This window comes from Drosophila teissieri, chromosome 2R (assembly GCF_016746235.2).
Source record: "Drosophila teissieri strain GT53w chromosome 2R, Prin_Dtei_1.1, whole genome shotgun sequence".
NCBI classification, from domain to species: Eukaryota; Metazoa; Arthropoda; class Insecta; order Diptera; family Drosophilidae; genus Drosophila; species Drosophila teissieri.
Genome location: NC_053030.1, coordinates 17,155,126 through 17,176,456, shown reverse-complemented (window position 1 = coordinate 17,176,456; position 21,331 = coordinate 17,155,126). Strand labels below are relative to the sequence as shown.

At 47.3% G+C, this 21,331-nt stretch overlaps 6 protein-coding genes and 1 non-coding gene across 13 annotated transcripts; 4 read left to right on the top strand and 3 right to left on the bottom strand.

Moving 5' to 3' along the window:
- Positions 1-98: 98 nt before the first annotated feature.
- LOC122615254 (SR-related and CTD-associated factor 4) lies at positions 99-7,108 on the bottom strand. 3 transcript variants are annotated; one of them, XM_043790222.1, is made up of 10 exons: positions 6,872-7,105; positions 6,030-6,617; positions 5,607-5,879; positions 5,325-5,477; positions 5,159-5,269; positions 3,982-4,297; positions 2,618-3,361; positions 2,081-2,563; positions 1,728-2,021; positions 99-1,531 (listed from the first exon to the last, which is right to left on the bottom strand). In XM_043790222.1, the coding sequence occupies exons 1-10, from the start codon at positions 6,899-6,901 to the stop codon at positions 633-635; spliced, it is 3,891 nt and encodes a 1,296-aa protein (XP_043646157.1). In that variant the 5' UTR covers positions 6,902-7,105; the 3' UTR covers positions 99-632. The 3 variants fall into 3 exon arrangements, with proteins under 3 accessions (XP_043646157.1, XP_043646158.1, XP_043646159.1); XM_043790223.1 differs by lacking the exon at positions 5,607-5,879 and having other exon boundaries at positions 6,872-7,104; XM_043790224.1 differs by lacking the exons at positions 99-1,531; positions 1,728-2,021; positions 2,081-2,563; positions 3,982-4,297 and having other exon boundaries at positions 3,134-3,361; positions 6,872-7,108.
- Positions 7,109-7,428: 320 nt separating this feature from the next.
- Positions 7,429-8,537, top strand: LOC122613542. The gene has a single exon (XM_043787757.1). The coding sequence runs from the start codon at positions 7,513-7,515 to the stop codon at positions 8,458-8,460; it is 948 nt and encodes a 315-aa protein (XP_043643692.1). The 5' UTR covers positions 7,429-7,512; the 3' UTR covers positions 8,461-8,537.
- On the bottom strand, positions 8,486-9,215 carry LOC122613543 (U6 snRNA-associated Sm-like protein LSm1). The gene is made up of 3 exons (XM_043787758.1): positions 9,055-9,215; positions 8,816-9,000; positions 8,486-8,756 (listed from the first exon to the last, which is right to left on the bottom strand). Exons 1-3 carry the CDS (start codon positions 9,107-9,109, stop codon positions 8,583-8,585), a joined length of 414 nt encoding a protein of 137 aa, XP_043643693.1. The 5' UTR covers positions 9,110-9,215; the 3' UTR covers positions 8,486-8,582.
- Positions 9,216-9,456: 241 nt separating this feature from the next.
- Positions 9,457-13,039, top strand: LOC122613202 (general transcription and DNA repair factor IIH helicase subunit XPD). Its single transcript, XM_043787262.1, has 8 exons — positions 9,457-9,567; positions 9,622-10,079; positions 10,133-10,263; positions 10,323-10,543; positions 10,600-10,981; positions 11,040-11,321; positions 11,388-11,666; positions 12,074-13,039. Exons 1-8 carry the CDS (start codon positions 9,563-9,565, stop codon positions 12,623-12,625), a joined length of 2,310 nt encoding a protein of 769 aa, XP_043643197.1. The 5' UTR covers positions 9,457-9,562; the 3' UTR covers positions 12,626-13,039.
- A 922-nt stretch (positions 13,040-13,961) lies between these two features.
- LOC122612496 (GTP cyclohydrolase 1) lies at positions 13,962-21,326 on the top strand. Of its 5 annotated transcripts, none has more exons than XM_043786169.1 (5): positions 13,962-14,278; positions 18,659-18,868; positions 20,137-20,302; positions 20,373-20,489; positions 20,551-21,326. In XM_043786169.1, the coding sequence occupies exons 1-5, from the start codon at positions 14,086-14,088 to the stop codon at positions 20,678-20,680; spliced, it is 816 nt and encodes a 271-aa protein (XP_043642104.1). In that variant the 5' UTR covers positions 13,962-14,085; the 3' UTR covers positions 20,681-21,326. The 5 variants fall into 5 exon arrangements, with proteins under 5 accessions (XP_043642104.1, XP_043642103.1, XP_043642102.1 ...); XM_043786168.1 differs by lacking the exon at positions 13,962-14,278 and adding an exon at positions 17,833-18,322; XM_043786167.1 differs by lacking the exon at positions 13,962-14,278 and adding an exon at positions 17,833-18,370.
- LOC122612497 lies at positions 16,398-17,302 on the bottom strand. Its single transcript, XM_043786170.1, has 2 exons — positions 16,849-17,302; positions 16,398-16,776 (listed from the first exon to the last, which is right to left on the bottom strand). Exons 1-2 carry the CDS (start codon positions 17,188-17,190, stop codon positions 16,459-16,461), a joined length of 660 nt encoding a protein of 219 aa, XP_043642105.1. The 5' UTR covers positions 17,191-17,302; the 3' UTR covers positions 16,398-16,458.
- Positions 20,009-20,080, top strand: Trnaw-cca. Its single transcript has one exon. It is a non-coding gene; the product is annotated as a tRNA-Trp (tRNA).
- Positions 21,327-21,331: the final 5 nt, after the last annotated feature.

Here is a 21,331-nt window from a genome sequence, read left to right as displayed (position 1 = left end):
CTTCTATGGACCTTGAAAGTAACATAATGTTGTAAAAGTTTGACATTGACTAATCTAAGAACATTAAATGAAGTTAATATACATACGCATGCAACAGATGTTTTTCATTTTTTATTTTATAGTATCCGATAATATAGGTATATTTGAATTGTACATGAATATGCGTGTACCTAGAATCTGCGCATTAGAAACAATTTGAGTGTTAAATATACTCTTAAAACTAAATACATAACAAAATAATAAACATTTCAAGTTTTGCGATTGCTGATTTGTTTATGATTGGGCTTCTACTTCCCCACAAGCTCCCCTGTCAATTTCCTGTCCATACAATCCGTTTCCTTTGCTAATTATTTGCTATAACTGTGTGTATCTGTTGCTCCACGAATTCCTTGGTAGTTGTGGTTCCTATTGTACGATAAATTAAATTACGCGAATTAACTGAATCTGGTTTTAAAAGCGTCCGGTCCGACCCCCTCTCGTCAACAAATGCTGCGTAATCTCAGGTTAAAAATGGTAAAATTTTCGCATGTATGGAGTTACACTTAAGTTACTTGATAAGGAAAATCATAAATTACAATTTATCTTGAATTTGCTCAATAATGAGTTTGTTTCTCATTTGATCTGTCGGTCGCCTATGGATCAGCAACGGTTTCGACATCGGCGGAAGCAGCTACAGCTTTTGGTTCCTCCGCGAATGGAGCCTCCGTTTGGAGTTCAGCAGCCTGCGCTGGAGCTGGAACCGATTCCTCATGGGGCGCAGCCTCGGTTTCACTGACTTGCGGCGCCGGGCGGGGCGGAGAACCTTCAGCTTCTTTCGTGGGCTGAGTTGGTGTCTGTGGGACTGCTGGCGGTGGCAGTTCGTCATAAAGGGGCGTGCAGGCGGCTGAAGTTTCTGTTTGTGATTTCGGTACCGAAGGATCGCCGGCCACGTCGGCTGGCTTTGCAAAGTTTTGATGCTCCGCCGGCACCTTTTCCTGTGGCGGACTGGTAGCAGACTGAGTTGCTTGTTCCCCCGGCTTCTTTTCCATTCTCGCCTCATAGTCTTGAAGCTCCTGATCCCAATCCTCCTCGGTGTCCACTCTATTGGACGCAGCAGGCGCACCAGTGTTCGTGCTCCCTAATTCGGTTTCAGTGTTTTTGGGCTTGGGTTCCGTCTCAGAAGCCGACTTGCTGCCGCCATCCGTGGAACTTATAGAGTGGCGGTTGCTGTCGTCTCGCGAGCCCCGTCTGTTTCCAAAGCCCGGACGTTCACGATCCTCTCGCGGCCCTCCGCGTCCTCCACGTGAGTTGTTGCCACGACGGTCGTCCATCATTTCGCCTCCCCGCTCGCCACGGAATCTGTTACCGCCTGGTCCACCTGGACCGCCACGCCGTTTGAAGTTGTTTCCGCCCTCGTCCTCATCGTCGCTCCAACGTCCGCGACCCCCAGGACCGCCACCTCCACCCCCGCCAACGCCGCGACCTCCGCCTCCACCTTGACCTCCACGTCCTCGTTGGTTGTCATTAAATGGGTTCCGAGGATTAAAGAAACCTGAAAGGCACGAAAGCATACATTTTACGAATTAGTTTAAAAAATAAAATAATACAAAATAACAGGTTAAAGTTAAATTTAATTAATTATTTTCGTATACATTTGGTGAACAAAATATTGAAATTGTTAGAAATGATCAAGTAAAATTCCTTTTTCGTTTTGTCTTCTTAGAATTACGCGAATTCACGTTTCTCACCTGGACCCTGCTGACGTCCACCCGGGCCACCTCCAGGTCCACCACCACCTGGGCCACCTCCTTGGTTTCGCATGAACATGGGCCCAACGCCGTTGCCACCGTTACAAGCGGGACCACCCATGCGCTGGTTAAAGGCGGCCGGGGGCGGAATGCGCATCTGCATCAAGCTGGTGGGCTGATTAAATCGATTTTGATTCATGTTGGGCGGGAAAAAGTCGCCTCCGGGGCCACCGTTATGGTTTCCACGCGGTCCCATTCCTCGAGGTCCACCCGGTCCACCGCGATTATCAAAATCTGGAACGCAATTTTAGTTTAGTAAGTTGCAATCTTTCATATTTCTTATGTCTACTCACCCATAAAGTCGGGTCTTGGCATCCCGTGGTCAATAGGATTAAGGTTCAGACGCGCTCGTGCCTCGTTAAAGGCTGCGTTCGGTCCAGGTCCAGATCCCGGACCACCACCTCCACCTCCGTTTTCGGCGCGCCAGCGTTCAGCCGCTTCAACAACATCATCGCGTCCGCCCCAACGCGAGTTGCCCGGTCCCCTGGAGCGATCCCTATCACGATCGCGCTCCCTGTCCCGCTGCTGGAACATCTCGTTGGCCATGGCAGCCGGTGATAGTTCCACATTGTTGGGCGACGGATTAAAGTTGGCTTGCTGCTGCGGGGGCAGAGGCGGAGCGTCCTCCAGGTCCATTTCAATGTCCATTTGATCATCGCTCACGTTGCCACTGTTGCTAATCGGCCCTCCGCTAGAGATGGGTGGCGGCACAGCTCCAGGCGGAGGAAACGGAGCTCCTGGTGGCAAGCCCATAGGATGTGGTGGTCCTCCAATGCCTGCAGGCAACTTAAAATTAGCTGGAAGTTCAGTTTTACGAGATTATTATCTACCTGGAAAGCCAGGAGGCATCATTGCCGGTGGCATCATCATTGGAGGAGGCATGTTGGTCGTTGGCATCATCATCGGTGGCGGCATGTTTGTTGGCGGCATCATTATGGGCGGTGGCATATTAATGCCCATGGGTGGGGCCATCGGAAATTGTCCCCTAACCATACCCATTAGCCCCGGAGGTGGGGCTCCCGGACCAGGTGGAGGACCTACTGGGCCGACTGGACCAGCCGGTGGCGGTTGAGTTGTGTCGATGCCAAATATCAGACTTGGTGGTGGTACACCAACACTTGGCGCACCAGCTGCCTCCGCAATGGATGGACCTTTTTGATCCTTGCCAGCATTCTTGGCCTGGTTGATCTTCTGCTTCATTTGTATGGGCATGGTGTCCTCGTCAAACATACCACCCTCCTCCAGGGCGTCAAAGTCCGTATCCGAACTGATTTTGGACCAAGGAATGTAAGTAACACCCAGTTCAAGGTCCCAAAAGTCCTTCCACTCCTTGCTTTTCACACCCTTGCCGGCGGCCCATGAAATTGTGATGGCGCGTCCCTGCAGTTTGTGGTTCTTCAGCGATTGCATCGCCTTGTGGGCGTCCTGGCGCCGGTTCATTACAATAAAGGCGCATCCACGCGGCACAATCTGATCGATGCTCACTATGTCGCCATACTCGCCAAAGGTGTCGGACAGCTCCTCCTGGTAAACAAGCTTTGACAGGTGGCCCACCCACAGCGTAGTGCTGCATACTGAAAGCATAAGTGATTGGGATGCCGCATTAGGTTTTAGTGTCTAAACAGGTTAAATGCCCATTTGCCTTGTTGAGGTGTGAGTGCCACTGGTAAGATATTGTTTGGTATTCATTTCTCTTAAATTTTAGTATAATCACCAAATATTAAACTAAACCCATATAAAATTTAAGAAAAGTTTACAGATATATGTACTTCATTAAGAAGCCAGTTATTGGAGATATTGGTTAATTATCTGAGCTGATTAGTTTTTATCAATGAATCGACTATATATCACACTAGAAAAACGTTTGTTTGCATCGGGATAAGAAGATATCCTTATGTAATATGTATATATCAATATATATCAAAAAACATTGCTCGAAAACGCATATTGTATAGGGGGGAGTTTTAAAAATGTTCCAGATATTCTAAGATCAAGAACCACTAAAGCGAAACACACACACATCAACCGAGCCAAAGGAGCTGCAGAGAAAAGGAAGAAAATCTTTAGGATTATCAACACAAAAAAAAAAAACACAAAAAAAGAAAAAACAGGAAGGCATGCATTACAAATGGATCTTAAGGAGCCCAATCTTGTAGCCTTTAAGATCCATTTAGGAATTTTCCTTTATAGTTACCACTGAGATGCTCCTTTTTGATGTCCGGCAATCCCTTCTTGCGCCGCTCACGCTCGTGCTCGCGATCCCGCTCCTTGTCACGGTTGCTACGATCCATGCGATCCCGATCCCTTGATCCGCGTCGCCGGCTGGAACGTGGGGATCGGCTGCGCGATCGGGAACGAGAGCCACGCCGCCGTCGGTCGTTGCCGGTGCCTCCTCCGGCGCCTCGTCCTCGCGGAGATCTTGAGCGGCTTCGACTGCTCCGGCGACTGCGCTTGTAGCGATCACGGTCGGGCGTCGGGCTGCGCGAATCGCCACCATCCAGATTGATCACCTAGCGGAGATGGGAGTGTTTGCAAGAAATTTGAGAGTGATACGTGATAAAAATGTTAACATTTTGGTAAGAATAAAAATTCAGTGGGATAGAGCGGATTTGGGATTGGGAATAGATTAGTGGCTGGCCCACAGGGGGAATACGTTTTTATCGACTGAATAAACTGCATTCTTTGGCGTGTGTTGACGTGTGGTTCTGTTTCGCTTTCGACTTAGATTCATATAGTTGTTTCGGACTATTTGGCAATTTGCGTTTTCGAGCAACATTTTTATTTACATATTAGGAACTTACCAAACGTTGTTCTAGCATCGGGTAACAGGTTGTTCCGCCGGATATTACGTGGATTTTAAAACCTTACCTTTCGCTTCATTTTACTACATATTTTGTAATATTTTACTATTGGATTGACTTATTCAAATATTGACAATTGTTTTATAGTTCAAATATATGTATGTCCCATACAGATCGACTTAAAAACTTATGTTGAAATTGCCCAAAGGCATCAGTTTTTGAATATACGTTTTCCACAAAATAATAAAGTTAATTTTGTATGGATTGCAAATCAAATTGATTGCATATTTAAGGTATATAGTAGTAAAGTTATTGATTAAATAGTGCAAGACCACCCCGTTACAACTAGTTGAATGTATTTGGATTCGAACACGCTTATACCCCAATCAGCTATAACAACATTTTGAGCACATTTCCAGGTTCAACTGCACGTCAGCACAAGGCAAATAGCATCACCCGTTTTACATCTAATATGTTTATGCTTTGAACCAACATTGATAGCCAAATTTTGGCAAAAAGCATACACAAGCCCCAGGAACTTAGATAGATTGGAAAAGTTGAAGGGTATACCTCTATGGTCTGTTGCTCCGATATGAACTCGACATCCTTGTTGAGGTCCATGCTGTCGTTCATACTCATGCCCATGCCCATTCCCATGCCCGGCGGCATACCAGCATTTCCCTGAAAGCAAATCGTTATGAAAATGTGGATACCGACGTAAACTTATGCGATGTACCTTCATTACGTTCTGGAAGTGCTGTTGCAGTGCCTCGTCCTGATAGCGATGCTTCTGGTTCTCCTCCTGCGGCTTCAAGTTTTGGAAGTTTTGCAGCGTATGGAGCTGCCGCAGCACATTGGGATTGTTCAGTAACTGCTTGATCTTCTTCTCCTGCAAAGGTAGTTCAAGGTTATTTAAAATGGGATCGATCTGCAGTAAGCGACAAAAGCAACAAATAGAAACTAAAGATAAACCGAAACTATCTAAATGAAAGGGTTATGTTAATGGGATTCGCCATACGTCTAACAGGTTTGATGAAGTGGGCGGTGAATCGTCGCCCATGCAATGGTGATCATCGGCCATCAGCATCTGCAGGCCGTCATCTTCGTCCTCAATAATCTCCCGCACCTGGTAGTCGAGGTCGTGCGAGCTCTTGCCATATTCCCGTTTGTGGTGATGTGACTTGCTGCTCTTGGACGAGCACGAGGCCCCCGACTGACGTTTGGAATAGTGTTGCTCCGAGTAGTGACGCTTGGAGCTGCTGCTGCCACCGCCAAACTTCTCATGGCCCAGCTAACGATTGGGCGAAGGGCAAAATGTGCGGTTAGTGGGCAAGACATGAGAGACAGAGAAATGTAAATGCAGCAGAATTATAGACGATGTTAGTTAGCCATGTTCCAATACTAGACACCTGTAGAGGCCTCAACCAAAAGCATCACTTACCGACAGGTCGGGCATGGCACCGCCCATCTTATCGTCGCCCACGGAGCTGTTCATGCTCAGCTCCATTCCGGAGCTGTTTAGTCCGTTCGGACCGCTAGATATGTCCGCCAGGCTAAGAGCTCCGCTGCTGCTGGGTCCCGGACCTACGCCGCCGCCCTGTCCTCCACCGCCACCCACTGGAGGCATCTGGTGATAGATGGGGTGGTTCGGGTCGGCCAGGTCGAAGATCGGCTGGATGACCTCGGACTTGAAGACGTTGTTTTTCTGCCACAGGTTCAACACCCGGATGATGCGACTCTTGTCCTCCGGAGCGCACCGGAACAGGTTGGCAAAGGTCTCCGTGAGATTACGCTGAAACCGGGGCGCGAACAGGTCCTTGTCCATGCCATACTGGTGGCGCGACTGGCGCACTATCGAGTCGATTACATACAGCCCGGGCACCTTGTACTCCGGCTTGCACTTCAAGATGAACTTCTCCACACTCTGGACGACGTGCTTGTACAGCTTGATGGCCCGCATCGCCGACTTGGTGATAGCGGCCATCTTCGCCTTGGATATGGGCGGTCGGCTGTCATAGAGTCCGGAGAGCTACGAGAAAAGATAGTTTAGTTTATATGGATATAGTTTACGGATATCTGGGACGAGGAGTTATCGTTATCGGTTGCTGGCCAGAAAGCAACCCTGGGCGGCGCTGGTCGGTGAAAATTCGGTGCTCTGCCTGCGCCTCCAGGAGGATCTGTATATGCACATTGGGCAATCCGAATCCCGACTTCAACCGGACATTGTGTAACCACGCCGGCTGCTCCAAAACGCACCTCGTTGCAAAAGAATCTATAGCTTACCTCATTGTTGAAGGCAACCACGGTTTCCATGTTCAATTGTTTGGTTCACTCACGGCGCGCACACACAATGTTTAGTTTTGCATACTTTGGTTGGTCCACACAATCGTTTTAAACTGGCGAAAAGCAATTTTCTCGACCTTTCTGCGGTTTCCACGGCTTTTAAAAAATCTTTTTACTAAGCGTGAAAAAAATGGCTGCCCTATAGCCTGAAGCGTTGCCACACCTGTAAAGTTGACAATTTCCATGGCATTTTCAGAAATTATGCTGTTAAGCGCATGTTAACGGCAGTGTGACCGCTGGTGGAGCATATCATTTCAGTATTAAGTTCGGTCACCTAAAACTCTATAAATGTTTAATAGGGAATTCAACTTTTCTTTTGGAATCCAGATATATGTATATAATAACAGCTTCAATTTCTAATTGTCAAAATTTTGAATCTTCAATAAATTAAATTTAAAAAATAAATGTATGGTTGAGCCAATAAAATTATGATAACTTAAATTAAACCAAATATTTAAAAATTAACTACCATTTAGAAATAATCGGTATCGGCGATGTCGATCTTTTTCGCATTGCGTCGATAACAAGCCATATGGCAACACTGGTGGAATAATAAAAATATATATATTAAACAAAATAAAATGAGCTCAAACCACCGTCCTCTGGACGATTCGGATATCCTCCTAATACAAACCATCCGCGATACGCCGTCGCTGTACGATCCCCAGCTGCCCTCCTTCCGGCTGTCGCAGCGCAAGGAGGAGGACTGGGCTAAAGTGGCGGATTTGCTAAACATCTCCATTTCAGACGCTCGACGACGGTGGACGTGTCTGCGGGATCGCTACTCGCGGGAGCTCAAGCAGAAGCGCCTGCATCCGTCTGGCGAATTTGGCCACAATGACTTCTTTCGGAAGATGGATTTCTTACGAGAATTTGTGCGCAAGAGGCGCGAGCGCCGAGGACGCGAACGTGATCGGGAACAGAAGCCAACCGGGTGGATGAAGGTTGAGTTACAGCGTCGGCGTCGCATCCGCCTGCCCCTGGACACAGACACCTTGATCGAGGAGCATGGTTCGCACGCTTACGACGAGGGCGAGGAGCAACACGAATACGATGCCAAGCTGGAGTCTCATACCACGCAGTCCGAGACGTATTCGGTCCTCGTGGAGGCGGACGATGGCCAGGAGCCCGAACAGGAAAGCTACGACGAGTTTCTGGGCGATACAGAGTGCGAGGAGAAGGTCAAAGTGGTCACAATTCATCCGGAATCCGCTGTTCCAAAGGTGACATCCGCACCCGAACCTGTGGAGTCTAGCCAGGCGGATCTGAACTACTTGGTCTGTATGCCGCCCAATGTGAATCAGGAGCGAGAGCATTCCGCCCCAGAATTAACCAATCCGCCGGCCGTCATCCCTCAAAAAACCTCCGAAACGGAGGACGACTTCTTTTGCAAATCAATCGCCGCCTACTTGCGTCAACTGTCGCGCGTGCACAAGATCAAGGCCAAGGTGGAGATGTACCAGATTCTGGAGAAGTACATACTGCTCGAGGAGAGCGGAACGGGGTCGGGTGCGGGCGGATCGGGCTAAGCAGGTTACATACAATATGTGTACATAGGTTTTAACATAGTTTTTTAATGCAGTACAAATATACAAAGTGACGAAAATCTTTTGAGCTTAATCTAACTATGTGCTTAGGCAGAGATGGAGTCTTAGCAAAAGTCCTCGTTGATTATGTTGGCATCTACGGCCAGGCCTCGTTCCTTTAGTGCCTTGGATACCAGGCGGTGTTTCTCCTGCCGCTGCTCCTGTTCCCTACGCTGTGCGTCCAGGATTTCGTCGACGGATATCTCTTTGAGTGGCAGTTTCTGCTCCTTCTCACGGTCCTATTATACATATTTAGAGGGTCTTAATCAGTCATGTTAAAGAATCGAGTTTAGCTTACAATTTCACCCAGCAGCACCACATTCTCGCCGCGAATAATGAAGACTCCGCGGGGAATGTCGCCGTACTCGTTGCCCACATGTATTCGCTCGATGGTGCGCTGCAGCACCAGGTTGGCGAACTGGTCCACGGATCGCAGGTATCCAATCAGGGTCCGACCGTCTCTCAATAGGACCATCAGTTTCTCTGCAATGAGCCGGAATATAGCTACTGCGCTTTCTCATAAATGGATTTACTCACTGTCAACCTCTTCCAGGAGATGAGCCGTGCCCGCCAGCGGATTCAAGTCGTCCATGGTTTTAAAGGATGTGGTGTTTAGATAAATAAATAAATTGAAGTAACTAAACTTTGGTCAAAATTACAGGGTTTAATATTAATGTGACCCTCGCTCGACCGTTTAAAGATACCAAAGGGCTTCAGAGAAAAGACTGAAAACATTATTACACTGTTCGACAAAATTTCGAAAATATGGCTTACTGTAATCGATTTTTCACTTTTAAAATGCATAGCATTATAGCATGGTATACTCCCATAATTAAGATTGATTTGTAATAAAGGTAATGGAACTGCTATAAACAGGGCCTGGACTGTTAGCATAACATGAAGTATATTGTTTGTAGACCAGTGTATATTCAGTGGTATATTTTAGTATATTTTTGAGAGACCGGTAAATTCTAGCGGTCTGGTCGACCGGTCACGCTTGTTTTGAAACAAAAAGGATTGCAGATTTTCCCGAAATAGGCGAAAAATGAAGTAAGTGGCAGGACGGGATGAATGGAAGTACTTCACTAACAATCCAATCCACAGGCTCAGCGTGGACGGCCTGCTGGTGTACTTTCCGTACGAGTACATCTACCCGGAACAGTATGCCTACATGCTGGAACTTAAGCGCAGTCTGGACGCCAAGGGCCACTGCCTGTTGGAGATGCCCTCGGGTACGGGTAAGACGGCCACCCTGCTCTCCCTGATCGTGGCGTACATGGTGGAGCATCCGGAGACCGTGCGCAAGCTGATCTACTGCTCGCGTACTGTCCCCGAGATCGAAAAGGTCATCGCCGAGCTGCAGAACCTAATGGTTTACTACGAGCGCAACTGCCCTAATCCTCCACCACTTACCGGTCTGGTGCTCAGCTCAAGAAAGAACATGTGCATCCATCCGGAGGTCAGCAAGGAGCGTGAGGGCAAGGCCGTGGACGGCAAATGCTACGGACTTACCGCCAGCTACATTCGTGAGCGGCACGAGATGGACGCCGAGACGCCCATATGTAAGGATACTTGATATACGCATTTAACCACCATTTAAACTGCTGACTTGCAGGTCAGTACTTTGAGGGATTTAGTATGGAGGGCAAGGAGTCCACATTGCCGGTCGGCGTTTACAGCATCGATGATCTCAAGGAATACGGACGGTCGCGCAACTGGTGTCCCTACTTTTTGGCTCGTTATGCTGTGAGTATTGGGATATTAAAACATTGCGCTCAAGAAACTTGATTTAAAATCTTTACCAGATTGCCCATGCTCACATTGTGGTATACAGTTACCACTATCTGTTAGATCCGAAGATTGCCCAGGTGGTATCGAAGGAGATGAGCCGCGAGTCCTGCGTAGTTTTTGATGAGGCGCACAACATCGACAACGTTTGCATCGATTCGATGAGTGTGAAGATCAACAGACGCACCGTGGAGCGAAGCACGAACGCTTTGAACCAGCTAACCAAACTGGTACAGGAGTAAGTTGTTCAGGACATGGGGCTAGTCCGGATTAATAAATGTTTTTCATTAATAGCATTCGCGAAGAGGACACAAATCGCCTGAACGAGGAGTATCAGCGCATGGTTCAGGGCCTGAAGGATGCCAGTGTTCAACGCGACACGGACATGATCCTGGCCAATCCGGTCCTGCCAAATGATGTCCTAACCGAGGTGGTGCCCGGAAACATTAGGAACGCCGACCATTTCCTTAGCTTTTTGCGTCGATTCATTGAGTATATAAAGACAAGACTGCGCGTTCATCATGTCGTCCAGGAGTCCCCTGCCGGTTTTCTTAAGGATATTTCCACAAAGATTTGTATAGAGCGAAAACCTCTGCGCTTCTGCGCTGAGCGATTGTCCAGTCTGCTGCGTACGCTTGAGATCAGTGATTTGACCGAGTATGGAGCCCTAACTTTGGTGGGTTTTTAATTTCGATGAATCGCCATAGCGATATTAATGTATTACCCATTTTTAGATTACACACTTTGCCACTCTGGTGTCCACCTACACAAAGGGCTTTACAATCATTATTGAACCCTTCGACGATAAAACGCCGACTGTTTCTAATCCAATTCTGCACTTTAGTTGCCTAGACTCTTCCATTGCCATGGCTCCGGTATTTTCGAGATTCCAAACCGTGGTCATCACTTCGGGTACATTGTCACCCATGGACATGTACCCGAAGATTCTCGATTTCGATCCAGTGGTCATGAGCAGCTTTACCATGACACTGGCCCGTCCATGTCTTCTTCCTATGGTAGTTATTTATTATTACTTATTCCACCAATTGGACAAACATGATTTAAGTCTTCGTCCCAAACAGATTGTATCGAAGGGTAACGACCAGGTGACCATTTCTTCCAAGTTCGAGACGCGAGAAGACACCGCAGTCATCCGAAACTATGGCCAGCTGTTGGTGGAGGTGGCCAAGACAGTACCCGACGGTATTGTATGTTTCTTCACCTCGTATTTGTACTTGGAGTCGGTGGTGGCCTCCTGGTATGATCAGGGAATCGTCGACACCTTGCTTCGGTACAAGCTTCTATTCATTGAGACTCAGGACAATGCCGAGACGAGCTACGCCCTGATGAACTATGTTAAGGTGAGATATATGCTTTCAATTCTTAAAAAACCACGATTGGATTGCTATGGCTTCTTACCAAATGTGCTTGACACAGCAGCCTCGCTCTCATTATGATCCGCGCCCTTGGTGGTTGGATCATGTTGATTCCATTAGTGCGCAGGGTTTTCCACTGTTTCTTAGATCACACGACATTTTCGACAAGTCCAATGAGCATTTGGATATAAACTATAGAACTATTTCATGAACTAGAGTATGATCAAAATGCATGTGTAAAAGTCTTACCGCAATGATGTTCCCATTTTGTGGTTTTTAAATGTTGTTTGCTCACAATACGATATTGAACTCAATCGCTTAGGGAATAGGGTATACACAGATTGCTTGTAAAGTTGACTAACCCCAATCAATCCTCCCATTTCGACTTGCAGGCTTGCGATTGTGGTCGTGGAGCAGTGCTGTTGGCTGTGGCGCGTGGCAAGGTCTCCGAGGGTGTGGATTTCGACCATCATTATGGTCGCGCGGTGCTCATGTTCGGCATCCCCTACGTGTACACGCAGTCGCGGATTCTGAAGGCTCGGTTGGACTACCTGCGGGATCAGTTTCAGATACGTGAGAACGACTTCCTGACCTTCGATGCCATGCGACATGCGGCACAGTGCGTGGGCCGTGCGCTGCGCGGCAAGACGGACTATGGCATCATGATCTTCGCGGACAAGCGCTTCTCGCGCCACGACAAGAGGTCGCGTTTGCCCAAGTGGATCCAAGAGCACTTGGTGGACAGCTTCTGCAACCTGAGCACGGAGGAGGCCGTGCAATTGGCCCGCCGTTGGCTGAGACGTATGGCGCAACCTTTCACCCGGGAGGATCAGCTGGGCATCTCGCTGCTGACCCTGGCCCAGCTGGAGAACATGGAGCAGGAGAAGCTGGAGCGGCAGGCTCAGGGCAAACAAGGCGTTGGCGGTGAGGTGCAGGAGCTGTAAGATGTGGAAGGTGCTCTGCCAACCGGCTCTTTGTCGACTGCCTTCCGGGAATAACTCAAACGCACAGCCGTCAGCTAATGACATTGAATGCCATTAAATGCGGATCACATCGGCAATGCTGGAAAATTTAAAAGTAAAATTATTTTTTTTGGCTGCCATGCAAATCGGACGTAAATGTCCAATTAATGGCTAATTAATATTATTTATAATTTCGCGGGCATGACTAACTGGCCGCTCAAGGCGGCGAAAGGGCGCAAGCGCAGCGCGAGTTTTGCTCTTGCAGCTGTATTCGTATCTATACCTGTGATTGTATCCGGATTAGTTAAGCTGCAAATTTAGAACTAAGTGGTCTGCACTCGTTGCTATTGTGATCGTGAAGTACACTAGGAAGCAGGGTCAGCCCACAAAATGTAAAATAAAGCATACATTTTATAATGAGATAAAATAAAATGTTCTGAAATGTACCAAGTCTTTTAGTTAACATCCATTCAGCAGATTTATTCAGTTTCCAACGCATCCAAAAGCTAGGTAAGCTAATTGGGCAGCGACCATATTGTGAACATATGACATTACCGATACAAAATGAATAACTTTGATAGTGGGAATATATGGTGTGTTGCATGCAATCGAACGGCATGTTCTGTTAATCATAATAAATCATGATCCGTCTTCTCGACGAGATTCCCGCCGTAATTCAATTTCAGGGGCTCGCAATCGGGCTGCAAATGAACCGCGTTGACCGAACAAATTTCTGGCGTGCACGATTTAGCCTGAAAAATGGAATTGTTGTTGCAAATCGAACGCTATCATCGCCTTATAATTGCTAACGACCCGTTTACGATGCAGTCGCAGCGGGGTTATCAAATCGAAATTATTGCACCGGGGTCCAAAGCCAGGCGCCAACGTTTTCTTAATGCCCATGTTTTCTTGTTATCATTTTTTGTTCTCTCTTAATTGTTATATTTTGGAAATGTTTGCTCTGCCACGGGTTATGCCAAAAAAAAATATATATACATATATCCCAAATGCTTTGACCGCCAAACAAGTAACCAAATTGTGTTCCGATTTCCTGGAGTCCTCGGACCACCTAGCTGTGGAGCTTAAACCGGAGCCGAGAGCCAAAAGCTCCAAAGCCCCCCAGCCGGAGAGCAATTACAGTTAACGAAAAAAATGATAAAACTGCCGAGCATTATGGGGCTGGGGCTCTCGCTCGCTCTGCCTCTCGCGGCAGAACTTTCGATTTTACATAAATAAAAGGTTACAACTAAATCTCGGGCAGTTTAGTCGGCAGATAGATTCGGAGCGAGCGCGCCAAATACAAAAATCCGCAATTCGCGTTCCAAGCCCCAAAACTTGAGATCATAGTTCACACAGTTCCGAGCCCGTGTCCTCGCAGAGTCCACCAACTAATCAACCCAACTAATCAATCCAACAATTCACCACCTAATCACCAAGTCAGCATGAAGCCCCAGACCAGCGAGCAAAGTGGCAGTGGCCAGAATGGCGAGGGTGCCGCGGATGCCGTTGCCGTTGCCACGATCCCCACGGGCGAAGCCTCCGCCGCCACATCCGGCACCGATCTTACGGTCTCCAAAAACAGCCAGCAGCTGAAACTGGAAATGCTCAACATGGAGCTGGCCAGCAATGGAAGCGGTGAGTTCTCCGGAAGACGTCAACAATGGGGTGCATCGGGAACTCTTCCTGATCGGAGGAACATGCGTACTCGTTCCTTTCATATGAGCATATGAATGCTGTCATTTAAGGGACTTTTATTTTAGTTTTTGCAGTGTGTTTTAAATTCTAAACATTATCTCAAGCTCTCCACGAGAAAGTCCCATTATATGATTAATATTCCACAAGTGCATTGGCTAGCATCTTTCCATTTTGAAGTTCTTGAACTTTGAGTGATTCACTTAATTATTTGTAATAGGAAAATAGTTATTAAGGTTTGCTGATGTAGATCAAAAAGGTACATATGTGGTCATACTTTGGACATGATTCATGTCTTTCAGTTTTCTTCTCATTTCTTCCGAATTCCTGCACGTATTGCTGAAGAATTCAAAGCTAACCCTTGGTAGCCAGTAAAGTCGATCTAGTTTCCGGGAAATACAACCCCTTGAACTGGCTGACACCGCCGCAATGCAATCGTGCTGCGATATTGCATCACACATAGGTTACTTGGCTAGCGCTTGAAATGCGATGAAATGCAATCAGATGCGCATAACGCGAAGATTCCGATTTCCGGCGATGCTGGGCCGCATAAATCCGAGTACATAAACCGCAGAGGCTCGAGAACTACGAATTCTGTCCCATATGCAAACCACACGCAGTGCCGGATATCGAGAGTAACTCTTGTTGTGTCCATGCCAATAAAATGAGAGCTACTGGCTCTGGCACTGACTGGGCTTATTGACATTGACATTGAAAGATTTGCTCGCTACATGGCACTTGGCACTTGGCACTTGGCTGAACGGATTGGATTGGACTGGATTGGATCGGCAGATTCAACGAGAGCTACATATGTGTGTAGAGCTCTGGTACTGGAACTCTGGGCCATGAGCCAAAGACAATGGCAGAGGCAGAGGCAGAGGCAAAGACATAAACATAAACCCCTTTGGCTTGTGATCCGGTATTTGATTTGGTTTGATTTGATTTGGCCAAAACGTAGGGTGGTTGGATGAGGGGAGGGTACACAGACCTGAACTACTTTTGTGAAGGTTAAAAAAGTGTTTAATTGCGAGTACGGCGCTCCAAACGGTTTCGATTCGTGGGCCTTAGCCGCTTGCCGCTTGCCTTTTGCCGTTTCAGTTAAGTTTCAGCTCAGTTCAGTTCGATTCAGCTTTAGTTTCAGTTTCTTCGATTGCCCCTCAGTTTTGAGCTGGTGTCTGTCGGCGATGGTGACTAATAGGCCTGGCCGCAGTACTTCACATTTGAGCGATTGCGGTCAATAAAAAAGACTGAATCAAGCTGGCTAACTGAGAGCCGAGGCGATCCAAGCTAATTGAGGCACTTAAAAAATTCTCCGTGAAAATTCTCCGTGGCAATGGCAACCCTGCCAGTTTGGAATCCCCGATCCCCATGCCAGTGAATGGGGAATGCATTCCTGATTCAGATCAGATGCCGTAATGGGTAATTGCGGCCCAGAGAGCCGGAGACAACACCTGCCCTGTGGAAAATGTTAATGATGGTTTAATTGCATTGCATGGGCATACGGGTCGACCACTCCGGAAGCAACCCATTGCATCTCTACGATTTGCATTGCACTTTACCATATGATTTCAATTCCAGCCATCTCTTAAGTCATCTTTTGTGCAGGAGTGTTGCGCAAGTAAGCACTAGCTAGGTATCACTGTAACTACGTCACACAATCTTTAACGATCATCTGCAGCTGTCTTAGATTTATGTAAACTAAGCCAGCCTGTGCTATTCCCAACTGATTTATTCGACCCTAAACAGCGGGGGGAGGTTTTAATGTGCTTCAATCAGTGAGCTAAGTGAAAACTATCTTGTGGTTTTAGAACACACAAAAATCCACTTCTCAGGACATATACATATATATATATATAAAATGAACAACCTTCAACTCCATGCCATAAACAAGAAATGTGCTCAGTCTGCTCGCGATAAACCCCGAAAAATTTGCATGTACAAATGAGATTCCGAGTGTATGCGGAGAATAACCAAATCTGACCAGCTGGGGCACAGATACTTTCAATGGAAGCCCAATAAGTTGGATGTAGGGTTTCTCGCACAGAATAAGGACACTGCCCAATGGGGTTAATGCTTTATTGACCTGCATGTTGTATGCCAGAAAGCTGCACCCATCCATTCCCTCACATGATGGTCTCCTCCTCCAGCATGTACTCCGTGAGATCGCCTTCGCCCGTCAGCATGGTCACCGGCACTCGGTTCATCTGGGCCACCCGCTGACTGGGCCAGACCATCACGTCGCAGCAGTTGGTCAGCACAACCACATTGGTGCTCGGTGTGGTGGTGCACATCAGGTTGCCGGCCTTCTCCTGATCGCATTTGTTAAACTTGCGCCGGAAGCGGAACTTCACGGGCAACGACTTGCCCATCACGCTCTCTGCATCAAAGTACGGCGGCAGGGATTTGTTGAACACCGGATTTGTGATGGCCGGCTTCGTAAGCTAACAGTTGATGGTTAATGGTTGGAGCAATGTAAAAATCATAGAAATAATAAACTACAACATGGCTGGTACCTCTTCGAGAACCACGGACGTCTTCAGTCGTCGACAGGGATCACAGTAGTCGGACGCCAATGTGTTCTCCGGGGTTTTACTAGCACAGGGATCCGGTTTGGGTTCGGTTACGTTGGATCCCTGCGCGCTACCACGTGACACAATCTCGCTGCCATTTTTACCCTTTAGCTTCATGGGATCCTGGCCACGCAATACGCACTCCTGCAGGAACTCCTCCTCGATGTCAATCAGTTTCTTGATGGCACAGTCCCGCTTCAGGAAGTTCTTAATCACCGACAGATCGCGCGGCACGGCGCCGATTACGTCGAAGTCATCGCTGCGGAGTTGGAGGCGGTGCGCCATGACTTTGGTTCTCCAACGTGGATGGAGGAGCGGACGGGTGGATGGTGGGTTCAAATTTGGGAGATTAGCTCGTTTCGAGTCCGACTGCTTCTCTGGAAAGTTGAAATAAACTACACACTGACGTCTGGCCCCAAGTTGAGTGGTTCAGATGGCAAGACTCAAGGATATGCAAACAATAGTTGGGAAATAAGCTGGCGCCAAGGATAAAGTGCACGTTTGGGGATAAAAGAATAACTCATCCATTCTAATATTTCTTAATATATTAAGGTTGAATGCTGCACTTTGTTGATTTCTATGAATTTCCGTTGGCATCTTAACAATTAAATTTGCCTATCACAGAAATTACATTTTTACTTTTGATGGCGCTATTTTCGTGGCTAGTGCTGTAGTTCCGGCGCCTCCTGGCAGCGCAACAAGTTCGTGTGCAGTTCTAGAGCCACTGGATGCCAAACTGTGGGCCTGCGCTCAGCTCGGCTTTGTGCCGCTCATCTAATCTCCGGTTAGCGCCACTCGGAGCAGAGCTTGCCCGGCGGTGGGCGGTGGTTGTGGGGGCTGTTGGCTGGAGCTTTCCGCCGCTCAAAGCTCCGCTCGAGAGGTTCTTATTGCCACCGCTGGCCACAGCAGCCACCAGAAGAGCAGAGCTCCCCGAAGCGCCCGCACGCAAAGACAAAGTCCAGCTGAGAAAAGCGTTGAGAGACACTAGCTAGGAAAATATTGAGCAAAAAAGTGCGACCAAGTTCGAAGATTGTGTGCCAGCGCCAGCGAGCCAGTCAGCAGTCAAATTGAGTTCCGTTCGAGTGGCAAACAAACCTGAGTAACCGCGCCGCCATGAGCTTCACCCGCCAACTGTCCGAGATGAGTGCCAGCGAGCTGAACGATGCCATCGACGACACCAACTTCCCGCAGGCCCACATCCTATCGCGCGGTCGCAACAACAGCGTCTGCTCAACAAGTAGCACCTCGGGCACCTCTTCGCTGGCGGACAGGCCGCAGCCCCAGACGGAGCAGTCCACTGCCATTGCGGGCACGCCCGTCGAGGAGGAGGCTCCAGCTTCTGCTCTCGTCCCGGTGGCCGGCAATCAGAGACCTCGCCTCATCCTGAAGACGAACGGCAGCAGTCCGGATAGCGATGGTACACAACCGAAAACACCAATGACACCGCGTACATCGACAACGCCAGGTAGTGGTGGGTAGTGGTCCAGTGCCAGGTGAAGGGATCTAGAGCAATGCTGCGACCGATTCAGTTAATCAATGAACTAGTAGGTAGAGCGCTAGACAAACTCTTTGTGAGCATAAACCGTACGCCTATCAGTAGTGGGTTCGTGTTTCGGTTCAGAGGTCACAGATGTGCCTCGGAATGGGGGATAGTACTTAGACAGCCACACACAGCCGCCGAAGGGGGGCAATGCCTCCCTATCTGGAATGATAACGACACTCATCATGTTTCTATTCGTATTTCCATTTACAGGCCACGAGAAGTGCACGTTCCACCACGACCTGGAGCTGGACCACAAGCCACCAACGCGAGAGGCCCTCCTTCCGGACATGGCTCGCTCGTACCGCCTCCTTTTGGGCGGCCTGGGCGAGAATCCCGATCGCCAGGGACTGATCAAGACACCGGAGCGGGCGGCCAAGGCCATGCTGTACTTCACCAAGGGCTATGACCAGAGTCTCGAGGGTAAGCACGTCTCATTTGGGGCATTCAATTAGCACCAGGTCAGTGATCGGAATGGCTCATCCTGGTATTCCCAGTGAGCGGGAAACTAGTTTCATGTCGGTGAATCACTCGAGTACTCCACCATTTACGGGGGTTCCTCGGTCCGCTATAGTGCATTAGTGTAATTACCACTCGAGAGATAAAGCCCATGAACATAGGAGCACCCATTAGCGATTTCGGGTTTCGGATTACAATCCAGTCGAGCCATCCAAAATCCTATGAAATATGAGAAAATTAACTAGTGAAGTTTTGAGTCTTAAGGTTGACCTGCATTTCCACTTGCAGTCGCTTTTGAACTTGTCATGTAATCAATGCGAGTCATTTGAAAAACCAAAACGAAAACAAAAAGAATTGCGAATTATATGACTACCAGCATACCTAACCGGTTGCCCGAGAAATCAGGTTCTACAGTTTGTCAAATAAAATCGCATGTAAATTTAAGATCAACAGCAGCAGTAACAGCAACACCAGACCATTTAAAAGCTAAATTCGTTGAACGAAAGTGAATAGCCTTCGGCATCGGCAATAGAATGGGTTGGATTGTGTTTAACCCGAATTCAAAGAACCCAAGAAGTCAACGAGTCAACGTGACTTGCCAATCCGACGTTGGGGGAGCTCCCCCCACATGATGCTTGTGATGATGATTGTTTGTTAGAAGGCTCACTGGGTGCTTGGTTGCTTTGGCTACTTGGCTGGTTGGCTGGTTGGTCAGGAAACGCACTGAAGCTTTCCGGTCTGTATATTAAGAGCGGGAAAGTGGGTGTGCGGTGCGGATGCGGGTGCGAGTACGGCTTCTATTCGAGGAATGGGGGAATCTCAAGAGCACATCGTTTAAAACGAGTGTGGCGAAAGCTCACACTCCACAAGAACCATAAGCCATCAAGTCAAGTCAAGTCAAGTCAACCCCTCCCCCCAAACACACACACACACACAGTAAGCAACCACTTTAGCACTCACAGTCGCTTGAACTTAACATTCAGTATTCAGTTATGCAGCAAATAAATCTAACAAGAATTACGCGCGCCATAAATCACGAGTAGCAAAGAAAAGGCATTTGAGTAGCTTCGTGGTTCTGGGACATTGGGCGGATATTTCAATAACGACTCCGTGGCGCAACGGTAGCGCGTCCGACTCCAGATCGGAAGGTTGCGTGTTCAAATCACGTCGGGGTCAGACGAAAATTTGTTTTTTTTTTTATTAAATAATTTTTTAAAATTATTTGTTTTAAGATGTTCTTAATGGCGCCGTGTTCGACGAGGATCATGACGAAATGGTCGTGGTCAAGGACATTGAAATGTTCTCCATGTGCGAGCATCATTTGGTGCCTTTCTACGGCAAGGTGTCAATCGGTTACTTGCCGTGCAACAAGATTCTCGGACTCAGCAAATTGGCACGGTAAGATACACCTTCTAAGAATATAGAATAGTGACCTGACTGACCGTTCATGTAATTTGCTATCCCATAGCATTGTGGAAATTTTTGCGCGTCGCCTGCAAGTACAGGAGCGTTTGACTAAGCAGATCGCAGTGGCCGTGACACAGGCTGTGCAACCTGCTGGAGTAGCAGTTGTCGTAGAGGGAGTGTAAGTTTTCAAAAATATTCATATCTATTTTTTAAACTATTATAATTTACTTCTTATACAGCCACATGTGCATGGTGATGCGAGGCGTGCAGAAAATCAACAGCAAAACTGTTACCTCAACTATGCTGGGCGTGTTCCGAGACGATCCCAAGACCCGTGAGGAGTTCCTGAACTTAGTCAATAGCAAATAGAGTGGACACTAGAGGACGATACTGAAATCCGAGACCAACTAAAACCCCTACAATATTTTTGGAGGCGCTTATATACAAACAAACAAAAATGAAACGAAACGAAACACAGGGTCCATTAGTTTATGTTTTTTAGGATTGATTTCATTTAATTAGTGCAATGATTGCAGCCATTTTCCTTGTTGATTTGTGTAAAAATTGTTGAAAACTTTTGTTAGCAAAAAACGTTTTTTAGATAGACGAATGTAATGAAAAGCGAGATTCAAAGAGATCGAGATTTGAATTCTGGTGTTGGGTAATTTTATGTTCAATTTTAATGCAGTTTTATGGCACTTGAACGATCATTTTTACAACGTATACATACGAGTAATGCATTGTGCAATAAGGGAACAACTGATAATAAATCATGGCAAATTGTTTAGGGAATTTACAATTTATAAACAGTTCACATAAAATTAATCAAATCTATAGTTATGTATGTTAACCTATATAAAAAGTTACATTCATGATGTTCTTTGAAAGGGACCAAAGTATATTGGATGATTTTAAATGTTAAAATTATATGCTCATTATGTATATGACGTTGCTTGTAGTGAGTCAAAGCTGCTTATTAATTATACAATAAATTATCTATTTAAACACCGTTAAACGGAA